This window comes from Melitaea cinxia, chromosome 15, assembly GCF_905220565.1.
Source record: "Melitaea cinxia chromosome 15, ilMelCinx1.1, whole genome shotgun sequence".
NCBI classification, from domain to species: domain Eukaryota; kingdom Metazoa; phylum Arthropoda; class Insecta; order Lepidoptera; family Nymphalidae; genus Melitaea; species Melitaea cinxia.
Window position 1 is genome coordinate 5143465 of NC_059408.1, and position 14609 is coordinate 5158073.

General features: G+C 32.2%; 1 protein-coding gene across 1 annotated transcript; it reads left to right on the forward strand.

Annotated features, from left to right (window-relative positions):
- Positions 1-9353: 9353 nt before the first annotated feature.
- LOC123660694 (transcription factor A, mitochondrial) lies at positions 9354-14179 on the forward strand. The gene is made up of 5 exons (XM_045595742.1): positions 9354-9545; positions 9776-9986; positions 10119-10277; positions 13170-13363; positions 13640-14179. Exons 1-5 carry the CDS (start codon positions 9472-9474, stop codon positions 13749-13751), a joined length of 750 nt encoding a protein of 249 aa, XP_045451698.1. The 5' UTR covers positions 9354-9471; the 3' UTR covers positions 13752-14179.
- Positions 14180-14609: the final 430 nt, after the last annotated feature.

The following is a 14609-nucleotide window of genomic DNA, read 5'->3' on the forward strand; positions in this document are numbered from 1 at the left end:
AAAAGTTGAAGACGTAAAATGGAATGTAAAGAAAAAAAAGTCGTCAAGTGCCTTGTGTTTGTAATTTTATATACCTGTAATCTTACTGTAATGTTGAATACAATCTTTAAGGCTGTAACAAAATGACTGACAACAATGCTTTGCCCTTATTTCAAATTTGTGATAAAATACAATATTAAATTATTATCTGAAAAATGAATATAAATAAAGATCAGAAGGATATTTATTTAATTTTTGCTTTACTGGTATTAGTGTATACGTCAAGAATACAATTATAATTATAATAAAATACTAATAATTTATGTTCTGTTTGTATGTAAAATGTTATTAAATAATAAGTACAGTTATAGTGAAATGATTAATTGTAAAAAATTTCACAACTTTAGATAAGTATATATTTTTGTTTGTAAATAAAAGTGCACGTATAAATATAAACATTGACATATTTTTTTTTTACTAGAAAGAATGTATATACAATAAGAAGAATAAATGTAAATATAAAAAAGTATCACTTACTTAACGATTTTCTTTGTACATAATAAAAAATAAATAATACAACGATGTTCATTTTATTCAAAACTCTTAGACTAAATTACTTTACTACGATATAATGCTGAAGTTTATTTTCTTACAGCTGTAATTTCAACGTCTACCGAGCCGTTTTTAACCAACTTGCAAAAAAAGAGGAGGTTCTCAAGTGGACTCTATTTTTTATTTCCTACTGAGTGTAGTAATTTTGAAGATTCTTGTATCAATTGAAACCCGATGGTAGTCTTGTAGTCTCATTTAAATTTGACCGACTTCTTCTTCTTCTTTGGCTTTAGCATCCTTACGGAATTGCCAGTATCAGAGTAGATGCTTCAATATTCGGTGAGTGTCTGTTGTTCAGTTAAGACATTGACGAGACTGACTTTGCTATTAAAAGAAAAAAGTTTTTTTTAACCGATATTGAGAGGAACTGTTGCTCTACCTAAAACAAAATACAACCAAGATTAGTAGGACATTACTCTATAGTCTAATGTTATTTTCTACAATAAAAGCACACAAAGTATCAACAAATGGTGTATGTAAAAAGGATAGCACAGATTTAAAACGAGTAGGGCGTGGGATAACAGGCGAAAGAAAATTATATAATGATGATACATTTTGTGAGCAGCTAAAAAAATGTTTTCAGGGGAACCTTCGTTTAATCCGCATTCACAAAGGGAACTGTCTCTTATTCTTATTTTAGCTAGAAAGACAGGGTTGTAAGAATGGCCAAGGCGAAGTCGGCATATTGTGGAACATACATACTTGGCCGCTTTGTAATACTTAAAAAACCAAGGTTTGGTGGGTATTTGCCTTTGAATATCAGCATAGTGCCTTCCCGTAGTTCTACTACACTGCATCCACAGTTCATTCCAGACTGAGGATAAACGAATTTTTGCAAGAGGAATGACGTCCTGACAATAAACCTTAAATTGACTAAGCCCTCCGGACCTAGTTGCCTCCTTAGCGTAAAGATCGACATTCTCATTGCCAACTATACCACAGTGGCTAGGAACCCAACTCAACTTGAATATTGTTATTATTCAAATTAAAAAGTACCTATATGTTTATTTTTCAGGATTAATGGAAACCTTGACTTTGTTCGAAATTGATTAGAAATAATTGCTTGTAGAGCACTCTTCGAGTCAGTAATAATAATGGATTTGTCAAGACGGTGTGACTCAACAAATTTAAGAGCTTCAAGAATAGCTAAAACTTCACCTGTAAAAACCGAGGATATTGGTGGTAATCTGTAATTTAAAATAATATTAACTTTAGGAATCCAGACAGCCACACTAACACAATCCAACTAAGAAAATTTAGATGCATCAGTATATATATAATTTTAACCAGTCCTTAAACTGTCTTTTCATAATATAATTGAATTAAAAGTTAGCCACCATATAATCCTTACTTATGGGTAAATCTAGGATAATCTTGGGGGAGAAGACAACAGAAGAAAAGGGGGTATCATAAAGAGGGTTAAGTCTGAATTGAGCAACTGGGCATGGTAGAGATGTAAATTCTAGGTAACTCTTAAGGAGACAAGGGATATCTTTATGACATCAATAGTTGGAGAAAGAAGTAAGCTGGGACAGTACACTAAGCTTACGAATAAGTGGATGTTGAGAGTCTTGGAGAACTTTAAAGATAACCCTATCAGCAAGGTACTGACGTCGCAGATGTAGGGGTGGATCGACGCATTCCACCTGCATAGCATTGATAAGGGAAGACTTCATAGCCCCTATGAAGTCTTCCCCTATCATATCACTATCCCCAATCTAAATCTAATCTAATTTAGATTGTACCCTATCTAATATTTTTAAACAGGTTTTATTACTGGGCTCAAGTAGAAAAACTCCATAGTCAAAGTGACTGCGGGCCAGAGCATTATAAAGGAGCTTCTGTGTGTAGGGATGAGAGCCCCACCACACTCCAGAAAGTGAGCGAAGAATATTGACATTATTTTCTGACTTATTTAGAACATGATTAACATGTTGAGAGCCAGTCATTCTTGAGTCAAGGTACACTCCTAAAAATTTAACACTATCCTAACCAGGAAAACTTTGTTATCTGAAACTATTATTACATTAGGTATAGATCTCTTCCTAGAGAACACCACCACACTACTTTTTTCGGTAGATATGGATAAACCATGTCTATCCAACCACTGATTTAAATAATAAATAAAAGAATTAAGTCGATCAGAGCATTCTAGTATATGCGTGCCAGAAATGTACAATGTCACATCGTCCGCATATTGCAAAACATTGCAGAAAGAACTAACTGAAAGGTCAAGGTCGTTAGTATAAATATTATATAAAAGTGGACTATGTACCGAACCTTGGGGAAGACCTTTCCAAACTTTCTTAAGGGGGAGGATGGAATTTTGATTATTAACTATAATAGAACGGGTTGACCAGTAATTGCAGACGTAATTTACTATCTTTACAGGAAGGCTCAGATGAAGCATCTTTTGCCTGAGCACCGGAAGAAGCACATTATCGTAGGCGGAAGACACGTCAAGGATCACTCCCACCAATGTTTCGTTTTTTGAGAAGGCAGTGCGGATATCAGTAATGAAGATACTGAGGCTATCTACTGTATCTATTTTTAATGAGGTGCTCTAAAATTTTTGCCAGGGTTGATGATAGAGCAATTGGGCGATAAGAAGAGTCCCCCATTCCTCTAGAGGGATTTCCGATTGAAAAATGGAATTTAAAAAATTTAGACAAGTTCTCTGTGTTTCCAGGCTACTTCTTACCACAAAGGAATAAGGGATACCATTGACACCGGGTGAACCGGGGTAGTCATTTAAGGAATTTAAAGCCAATTGAAACGCCTCCAGCGAGAAGGGATGATCAAATTCACTGAGGGGAGTACGCGGCGAACTTAAAAAAACGCGACATTCCTCCAAAGACGGGACTGATGCAGGAGCCAACTTCTGAGAGAAGGAATCTAACCAAAGTGAAATATCATTAATCATAGGGCTATCATTAGGGGAAAAAGAACCACGGAATTTTTTTAATATTTTACCAAACTAATGAGGGATGAGAAGAAGGAGATAAGCTTTCACAAAACACAAGCCAACAACTCTTTTTCTTTTGAGCAAGTAACTTTTTTACCTGTGCTGCAATATATTTGTAATTCAGGTAGTTTTCTAAGCTCATAGATACCGAATACAAGCGTTCTGCCTCTTTACGCCGCCTATATGCATTTGTGCATTCGGAATCCCACCATGGTGGGGAAGCCTCAAATGCCTCTTTTTTTAATAGCAACCGTTTTTTTCGCACTATTTAACAAAATGTTTTTAAAATCTGAGTAAAGCACGTGAACATTGTCGACAGAGACTGGCGGAATTTGACGGATTTGTTGATCAGTTAAGTTGGCAAACTGAGACCAATCTGCGTTAGCCAATGTAAATGATTGTCTGGATCGATAATTAATCATAGAAGAAGAAAGAGTGTGACTAAATGAAATTAGAATAGGAAAACGGTCACTGCCAAAAGAGTCACTGAGAATCGACCATGAAAATTGGGCTGAGATGTTACAGAAGCTTAAAGAAAGGTCGACGACACTCTTTGGATTCTGGAAAGGTGAAACCCTACGTATGGGAGAACCATCATTAAGTACAACGAGGTTGTATTCATCAAATAAGTCTAGTAAAGGTAGGGAGAGACTATCACTGAAATATGACCCCCATGACATATGATGACAATTAAAATCACCCAAAATAACTATAGGTGGGGTTAAGAAGGATAAAATGGAGGAAAATTCAGACAACACAGATGATGAGGGGACGGGAATATATACAGATATAAATGAAACATTTAAAACACGAACAACAACAACATTGATACTATCACTATGAGACGTAGGGATGAATGAGTATGTACATTTTCTAGAGATTAAAATGGTGGTTCCAGCCTTACCATCACTTCTGTCATCCCGGACACAAACGTAGCTGGGTAACCTACAAAAGGGACCAGGCCTTAACCAGGTCTGCTGGACGGCAACAAATGATGGATTATATATTTTTAAGATATACGTAAAATCATGTTTTTTATTCCTTATGCTACGGCAGTTCCACTGGATTATATTCAGGGACATTTTGCAATAATAAAGACAGTTGAGGTTCTGTAGGTCACTGAACCGGGAAATCATACAAATGAGAATAGAAGTTAGGAGTTCCAAAAAGTTATCATTAGGGGAAATATTCTCTTGTGGGAAAGCACACCCATCAGTTACGGATGAAATAGGGGGTTGGACTATATTTTGTGCGCTTGTCTGTCATAACCTGGGCTAGCAGGTGCGATTGGACGGAGTGGGGTAAGTGTAGTTTTTCTATATGAAGTAGAAGTAGGGGAATATTGTGTATTAACAGGGTTAGAAATAAGAGGCGTATTCCTAGCTGTGTCAGCAAATGATCTACGTACCTGTAGTAATCTAGCAGAGGCTTCAACGTATGAAAAGCTTTCCTGCGATATAATTAATTTTATTGCTTGAGTGTTCAGGACATGAATTATCATTTCCTGCATGCGTGCCAGAGCAAAATAAACAGGACAGGGATTGGACAGAACATGTTTCGCCCTCGTGCATTTGTGAACATTTGAAGCACCTCGGTTTTGATCTACACTGAGCCTTTACATGACCAAATCAACAACAATTATTGCATTGGATTATTGGCAGAATGTAGGTTTCAACCAGTAAAGAAGTAAAATAACAAAATACACGAGGATGAAGTTTTTGTCCAGAGAAATTTAAAACTACTATTTGTGTAGGGATCCAAATGGGAATATTATTTTCATTATATGATTTTCGGGTCAGTCTCCGGGCCCGGACAACTTTTCAAACACCATTAGGGACTTCAATATTTTCCACCAGTTCTTCCATAGACCACTCCACAGGAACTTCTCGAATAATTCCCCATTCGGGAAACGCTAAATACTGGGATTGCTGCTATATATCCACCAGCAGTTAATGCTGAGTGGTCTAAGAAAGCATTGTCGTGTTCAGCTGTCTTATATTCTATTGATACACGGTTACGTCCAACTCTTTTAATACCATCCATCACAACATTATTGATATTATTTTTATAGAGAGAGTGCCGAATTGTATTGGACGTAGGACTGCACCTGTGTTTGCTACTGTTTCATGTCTAGATACATGGACCACGAAAGGAGCAACATCATTTGGCGAGTACTTGTTTTTCCTTTATCATAGTCCGGATGAACGTAAGTCAATTGAATAGATGGCGTTTCAAGGGCGGAAGATGACGATTTTTTGGCCTGGAGATTAATATAGAATTCAGGCCGCCTTTTTCTGTTTGATCCATTCTAATCCACTGAAACTGCCGTATTCGTATAACCTCCACCAGGATCTGACGGTTCATTATCCATTTTAAAACAAGTAAAAACTCCACAAATATACTTACAGAATGACAATCACACAACACAAAAACACAGTGGGACAGAGGTTTTACAACAACAGGAAGGTATCAATATATTTAAACAGAAAAATAACCGCGCAAGAACTTACGAAACTTGCACACAACCACAATCTCCCATGAACTTTTGATGAGTACTTTTTGAGTAATCTTTGATAACGCGTTTGTACTTGACTATTTTTTTGTCTATCTGCATTGTATTACTTGTCGATGTGATTTAAGTCGGTTTTTTTTATCAATAAGACTTTTTGTCGAGGATAGTATTTAACATAAAGTTTTGATGTTTTATCGGAATTCGAATTTTACAGTTTAATAAATAAATAAATATCGCTTAACATATAATACAGATGTTCGTCTGTTTTTGAGTTGACAACGTAATAGTTGTGTTATCTAGATAACGAAGAGCAGTCTTATATGGCTAGTTTTTTTTTTTTTTTTTTTTTTTTTAAAGACTTCATAAATGTATAAACAAATACGTATATTAACACCTACATACACTCGTGGCAGCAGTCGAACTCACAAACTATACAGCTGGCTGCAGGGTCAGAATTGAAGCTTTCAATAAAAATTTTAACCAAGCCATGTTAAGAAATAAATTTTAGTGGACTTTTTCAAGCGTTTTAGATTTCCACGAATTTTTAAGATAACGAAAACAAAAATAATTAATAAATAGAAAAAGAAAAGAAATTTAGAAAATTAAATCATAATAATTTGACCGTATTAATTTAAAACAATAATTATTATAAGCACAGTGAAAAAATAATAATTTACGATACTTTTGTCACCATTCACAACACTAGCAAGTTAGTTCCGAATTTCTGTAACAGTACGTATGCATTAAAAATCCCCGTAACTGTTTAATAATAACGTATTTACGTCCCGTCCACGTTACGTATACAGCGGCCTTTAGAATTAAAATTTCAGGATATATATTGATGTACCTCAATAAAACTAAGTCTTCACCTAAATCTTCTACTGTCTAACCACAGAAAAGAGCAGATTTTTTTTTTACTTAGTAGTGCATAGCACTCAATGAAATTAATGTATAATAATTTATATACCTTGGCCCAAAATCTAAGCTCACGACATGATCGAAATTGTAAGGTTCTGGAGCAAAATGAATGAATGTTTTTGAATATAAAAACCAAGCTTTATACATTTTCTCTAATCTGTGATATTATTAACTCAGAATGTTGAAAATTTTAGCACGTATATTTTATAATTAAATCAAATTTATCAGGTGCGACTCATAAGTACTACCTACCCAAATTCTATTTGATCACCTTGCGAACTGTTTGTGAGCAAATATACACTTGGTCCACGACTTCAAGCTTAGTTTCTAGCGTGGTTTCTAGGTAGACCATTAATTTCTCTTGGGTTTTTTTTTAAATGAGGTACAGCTTTAGCTTTAAGCTATTTGTGGTGTTTTTTAAACGACAATGAGGAAAAAATTCAGCGTATATAGGTATTTATGTAATATTTTAGGTTCCAAGCATGTTTGCCTGTATTTTTGTCTGTTTGTCCACAAATTTCTCGGAAAATAAAAGTCAATCGAGACGATTCTTTTTGATTTAAAGCAGACATCTTCCAACTTAGGGAACAGTCTAAGTTTGATCAAAATTGACTTTAGTTAACTATTTAACTAAGTAAGAAGGGACTCCTTATTGATTTCAAAACTTGAATTCTAATTGAATATGGTGGGTGTTAAAATTGTGTTCTATAAGAACTCCGTTTGTGACAGAGACTTAATCAGCGTGACTAAATTTAGTAATTTCTACTTTTTTGGTAGTTTTCAGGGTCCGCTAACAGTATCTAGTAGGTAAAAAATATTTGGTATATTTTGATAGAATTCACACTTTTCAACTATTCTGGTACTTTTTTTTCCTTCATACGGCAAACCTCTCGAAAAAATGCGGAGTATTCCCCTTTTCATCGAATGGATTGTAACTATCTCTTTCTAATGTAAAGTATTTGAGAGAAAAAGCTACTGATGGAATCCCACATGTATTGAAAAAATTGATTAAGTAGGTATATCTTTAATTTTTATTCTTTTCGAAACCATTCGTGCCGTAAGCCAATGATGTAAAAGTTACCGATTTATAGGTGGAACTCGCGATTTTGGTGAACAAGTACTGATAAAACGATTTTAGGGTATATTCTCCCGATTCACTCTATTTCATTTATTTCTTTATTTTATTTATTTATTTTTAATGGAAACAAACAGTATATAATATTTTTTATAAGCACATATTTGGAAAATCATCACCATGACAGTTTCCAATTGCTAAAGCACATGAAACTTAAATTATACAAGTTTTGAGGTTTGTAACACTCTTTATACCTAAATTTAATTTTACATAAATGATACTTTGCAGAGGCATTTTATATGAGCCTCTTATTAAACAAGTCAATTTAAGCTATATTTCATAGGTAATAAGGATTGAATATTATTGTTCTTAGAATGTAGGGGCTTCCCACAGTTATCAATTATCCCTCAGTATAAAATTTCAATAAAAAGTAGAAAATGTTGAAGATGCTAAGAAATAGGGCTTTCAAATCAAATTAATGGACTCTGAACAGTTTTATGACAATGTTACCCAACATAAAGAAGAGAACCATAACTCGATCACAATTTAAAAAATATCTATATTTCTGTAGATTTTAATTTTAAGTAATAAACATTGATTTATCTTATTTATGGTGTTTTCTGTGTTCATCTTATTGTTTTGTAGTTATAATCAAGAGAACAATATTATGCTTTTTCGTAGTAACACAACAGCTTATTACATATAAGATTTTTAGTATTTTCTCATTCTCTTTTGGTAGAATTTAGTAGTTTTTAACCTCCACAAGCAGTAGATTCGTTAAATGAAATCTGGTCACACAGGTCAGGTTTAATCGCAAGAATTGTATGAAATTCTTGTGATTAAATTAGTTTAATCTCTACTTAAATTTTAATTTTGTAGATGTAGATCGTATTTGCTGATCAAATGATTGACCTAAATCATTAAAACTATAAATTCTTATAAGAATTTACTTGTCTACTAGTATCTTTCTATGAATACTGTTTTTAGCATATTCTAATTAGAACGAATATCCGTAACATTTTACAAAAGGGTCTTATTAATAGTTATAGAAATATAAATGACTTTTTTCTACTTTGGCTGTTTACAGGTGTAATTGACCGTTTACAAATGTAATTGTTTTAATTAACTAAAAACAAAGTGTAATTTTTGTCACCCAGCATTCTACGCATAAAACCTTTCCCATTTTAATCACAAACACCTGTGATTTCTCTCGGATTCAGTCGGGGATCACCGAATCAGCCAAGAAACAAAGTACAAAGGACGAGCGCGACTGCTATCCTAAATTTCTAACCAATCTGTGCTTCATAGTTCTTAACTGTCAAGTGTATACATTCATGTGACATTTTATGTTATTTCTAACTCAGGATAGAAGTAATTTTGATGAAAATATCACAATAAATACTTTGAATAATGTCTCCATTTAATCATATTTGTCGTTTAAGTAATTTTATAACTGGTAGTTATAAAAATATATTACTAGGAAGGTAAGAATGAGGTTATGACGCTAAATTTGTGTTTATGTTTGAAATGCACGCTAAAAATGATAACGATTTAAATAATGCTGCTTTTAAATATGCTATAGAATAATAGCCGAAATTACTTCAATTACTTTTATATTATACAATTTATTACAAATTGTTAAAACACTATATATTGCTTTAAGACTTTAATATTTTATAGAATGTAACAGAGAATATTTTGATTCTATTTTTAGAACAACTTGGCTCAATCAAACACAAATATGTAATTATACAAAAAAATCAGCTGAAGCGAAGCTAGGAATTGAAAAACCAAAAAGACCTTTGACACCATTTTTTAAATTTATGACGCAAATGCGACCCGCACTTCTCGCCAAAAACCCTGGGATTAGCTCTAAAGAGGCCATAGCATGGAGTTCAAAACATTGGCAAGAATTAGATAATGAGGTAAATTTACAAAATGATTTTATTTTAATATTTAATTTAATTAAAACTAGATACCTTAAAGTTAGTGTTAATTTTATTTAGTACAACTAATAATTACGGTAAATTAGTGTAAATGTATTAAATTATTTATAGACAAAGGCGCAAATGTTAAAAGAATATGAAAAAGATTTGGAAGATTATAAAAAAATCAAAGAAATATACGAGTCCTCACTTACTGAGCAACAAAAAGAAGATATTAAAAGAGTCAAGGAAGAAATGGCTGCTGCTAAAGAAAAAAGAAAATTAAAAGCTGTAAGTTATCAAACAGTAAGGATTAAAAAGTTAAAACAGCTCTAAACACAGGAGCATATTTTTTTCCAAATCAGCTACGTTATTCCAATGTACTTAATTTAAGTTCAGAAAGTCATTGTTCATATGTCTTATACCTTAGTGAGGTCACCATTTTTGTAGCTCTACGTTGTACTTTTTCCAGCATTTCTAAAATGCTGTCTTTCTTAAAGTATGGATTCCAGATTTGGAAAGCGTATTCTAGTAGTGGACGGATGTAAGTTTTATAAATTTTGATAAACAAGTCTTTTGTAATAATGTTAAAAGCTTTTCTTATTATATAGAGCATAGAGTTATATCTCTCTCTCAATTTCATTTCGTCACGCCTGATCACACTTTTCGTAATACTCTCGTCATGCATTCACCAGCTTAATCCCCAAGCAAGTGTGCGTAAAGAAGTTTTACTTCAAAAATAGTGGCAAAAATAAGTGATATAAAATAGAAAAAATGCTATGCTATTAAAAGTTACAAAGTAAAGAAAAAAATGACATAAAAGAGTAGTAAGAAACAGGTAGCATTTAAAAGCAATCTCAAATGTCCTTTATTATTCAGGTGTTCATTTTGATTTGAAATCGAATCGATATATACATATGAAAAATAATTTCAAAATAAAATTAACCAAATTCAAATTTCTAATTTTTCTTATTAGATAATTAATAACTAAAAAGGGAGTAATAAAAGTTTAACATTTAAGAAACTCTAAAGTACTTACCTAAATATGCCTACTATTTATTTAGAGGGGTGGGTTCCAGCCTTAATGTTTAACGCATGTAAATATTTCTTTTAAACTAAGGCCGGCACCGATCGCACCGATTATATTAAATTGCTTCAACTTAATATAAAGTACTTTTTTTTCGCTTAGCTAGCAAATAGTCTAAAACAGTACTGAGTAATAGACATCAAAAGGCTAACTTAAGCACAGAAGAAAAGCTTTTATGATAGTGGGGGTTAGAGATGATGCTGCCAGATGATTTTGAGAATGAGAAAGAAAATCGTAATCTTCGCTCTTAACCTTAGATAAAAAATTGAAAAAAATATATATTTGTAATTGTTAACATAAGTATTATTAAAATTATCGACGCCTTCCAAAATGCGACGATGTTCTAAGGTATCGCTCATGTTGCACTGCACTACTTTTCTCGCTATTCGCTTATGACGTCACCAGGGTGTCGTCTATGCTTGACAACGGCGTGTAGTGAACGGATTAATGGTGACGCGCTAGGGATGCGCCAGATTTGAGATATCAGATTTATTACAGCTGTTTGATTGTTCTTTTTGTTGATTTATTATGGTTGTTTCAGTTGATTTGATTTTTTTATTCATTTGCTATTTCTGTGTTAGCTGGATGATAGTTTAATGTTTTTTACCTTTTTTTTTTATTCAAATATCAAATTATTTATAGAAAATATAACACGTTTGAGTTGAATTTTGAATAGCTTAAAATACATTATACCATTTTGACTAGCCCGTTGGCGCAGTTTGTAGTGACTCTGCTTTCTGCTCCGGTTATTGTGGGCTCGATTCCCCTCCCCGAGTCTGGGTGTAATATATATTTATTTATATATGTATTATTTATATGTAAGTTAATCAAAAAAAAATGTAGCTATACCAGTCGGCTGATATCTATAATACAAGCATTACGTTGCTTACTTTAGGAACAGATGACGGTGTGTGTGTATTATAAATATTTATTGAAACGAAGTTCCTTACGGCAGGCTTGACATTTGGCTGGGCGACCGAACTGAAAAAATGTGATACTAAAACCGTAAGAAAAATATATAACGGAAGTGACGTAATATCGGTCACACGACTGTATAATATGACGTTTGTAAAACTAAAATATTACTAGTAAACTTTTTTAAATTATTTATGTAATTTTATACTGTCGACAAAAATAAATAAAGACATGTTTTTTCATTTCACTTAATAGTTTGAATTATTATTATTATTTTGTTTGATTTATTTTATTTTACGGTATTTGTTATTTTCAAAAATACTAAATTTCCCAAATTCTTTTATGTACTTAATTAAAACCAATCAACAAAATTAAAAAAAATCAAGAACTAGAAAATATATATAAAATTCAAGATTTTTTTTTTCAAATTGTGTTGCTTCTATACTATCCGAAGGAACTTCGTTCATACCTGGTGTCCCATAACACCACATTATTTTTATTTATACCTCTTGCGTCACATCCCTAGCGGTCAACTATAAACGACTTCGGCGTTTCTGGACATATCATTTACCTGGAATAAGAATGATGTTTTTATTTTAATGTTTCTCAGTACGTGTAGCTCTAAAAGACTTGTTTTTTATACTCAAATGTTGCAGGGATATTTTATTTTCAGAAATGTTGAATTAAAATACTAGAAATATTTTTTTAATAATTTTATTTAATTTTTGTGTGGTCCAGTTTAATTTTGTCGCCTATAGACGTCGTTGGCGCACAGGACTCGCAAGCCCTTATCAAGTATAGGTGACTATGGCGTTCAAAAGGTTAAATAGACGAGAAAAAATATATGAATAAAAAAATTTGCTAGGAATTATTTTTTTTAACCCTCCCTTATAACATTACTTAAAAGAAATCTACCATTATTTCAGAATTAGTATAAAATGAAAATATAGTATTATTGTAGTATACTTTTATTATTAAAAAAAAAATAATTATGGTTATGTAGAGTCAAATTAATTAAGGACCAAGTATGTGTACTAATTGTAAGCATTGTATAATTATGTGCTAATAATACACTCAATAGATTACTAATATTAGATAATCTATATGTAATAAATTTGCATGAATTTGCTGACAAGACAAATAAATAAAAAAAATATATATATAGGTATAACGTTCCTTAGGAATATAAAGAAATGGGCCGGCCGAAGAAACCAATGTCTTCCTATTTTCTCTATGCGCAATCAAGAAATGAAACATTTAAGAGTAACAATTTGAAAGAATATCAAGAAAGAGTTAAGAAGGACTGGTTGAAACTACCCGAGAGTGAGAGGACCAGATATGAAAAACAGGCACAAGAGCTTATGAATAAGTATAAGTATGACAACATAACTTTTTAACTCATTATAAATTTTATTTTGCATTAAAAATTTAGTTTTCCAAATGGGTATAGTATAATTTTTTAAGTAAATAAGTATATTTTAAAATTTAGTCTAGTAAATGTGATGATTATGACCATTTTACATGGAAAAATTTTTGACAAATTTTGTTTGCTTGTATTAAAAAATTTCAAAAAAGTATAAATCCTAAAGTATAAAAAGGAACTTGTTCGTACTCTGACCAGACCAATAATTTTTTGTTTATTTATTTCCAGAAAAGATTTAGAAGCATGGGAATTAAAAATGTTATCAATCGGTCGTTCTGATCTCGTCCGTCAAAAGCCTTTACGACAGAAAAAGACAAAGTCTATAAAAGATTCACAATAGGGACTCGGGTGCTCTGACGTATCTGTTCAAACTTTATATACAGAATCTAGTAGTAATGAAAGTATTTATAGTGTAACAAATCAAGATACGACAGAAAATAAAATACAAAAAGAAACTGATCTTCCAAACATCATTGTTTCAAACAAAAAAAGTAGTGTGAGCAACAACGAACCATTGGAAAATGAACGTCAGAGCACGAGTGACCGAGAAACTGTTAATGATAATTCTAAACAATCAGAAAATACCTCAATAAAAGAAGAACGAAAAAGTAAGACAATTATGACTAGTATTAAAAGCTTCTTTAAATTTTAGTTGTTATTTGTATTTAGTTTGCTGTAGTATTGACATCATTTATGTAAGGGTTTTCGATGTAAGAATTTGTTTTCTTATTCAATAGTTATATTACTTCATAAAAATTTATGGATTTATTTTGTTGTTTTTATTCTATTATACACCTCATTCATATTCATTTCAACTTCAAATAAAAACCGGTTTTCAGTTTTTAACCGACTTCAAAAAAAGGAGGAGGTTACTCAATTCGACCGTATGTTTTATTTATGTATTTTTGGGGGATAACTCCGTCGTTTATGGACCGATTTCGATAATTCTTTTTTTGTTGGAAAGAAGATATCCCTAGTTTGGTACCATGATAAGGAAACCAGGACCTGATGATGGGGTCCCAGAGAAATCGAGGGAAACTCGAAAATCCGCATTACTTTTTACTGGGTGTACTGATGTGGTCATAATTATATTTTATCGAGATCTGATTACAACTTTTGGAGTAATCTTTGATAATGTGTTTACTTGACTTTTTTTTTTGTCTACCTACGTTGTATTACTTGTCGATATAATTGAAGT

Excerpts from the sequence above, each read along its gene's own strand:
- LOC123660694 (XM_045595742.1), top strand. The coding sequence starts at position 9,472 with ATGTCTCCATTTAATCATATTTGTCGTTTAAGTAATTTTATAACTGGT. Across the intron at positions 9,987-10,118 it reads GGCAAGAATTAGATAATGAG|ACAAAGGCGCAAATGTTAAA; the intron begins GTAAATTTACAA and ends AATTATTTATAG. Across the intron at positions 10,278-13,169 it reads AAAAAAGAAAATTAAAAGCT|GAATATAAAGAAATGGGCCG; the intron begins GTAAGTTATCAA and ends AACGTTCCTTAG.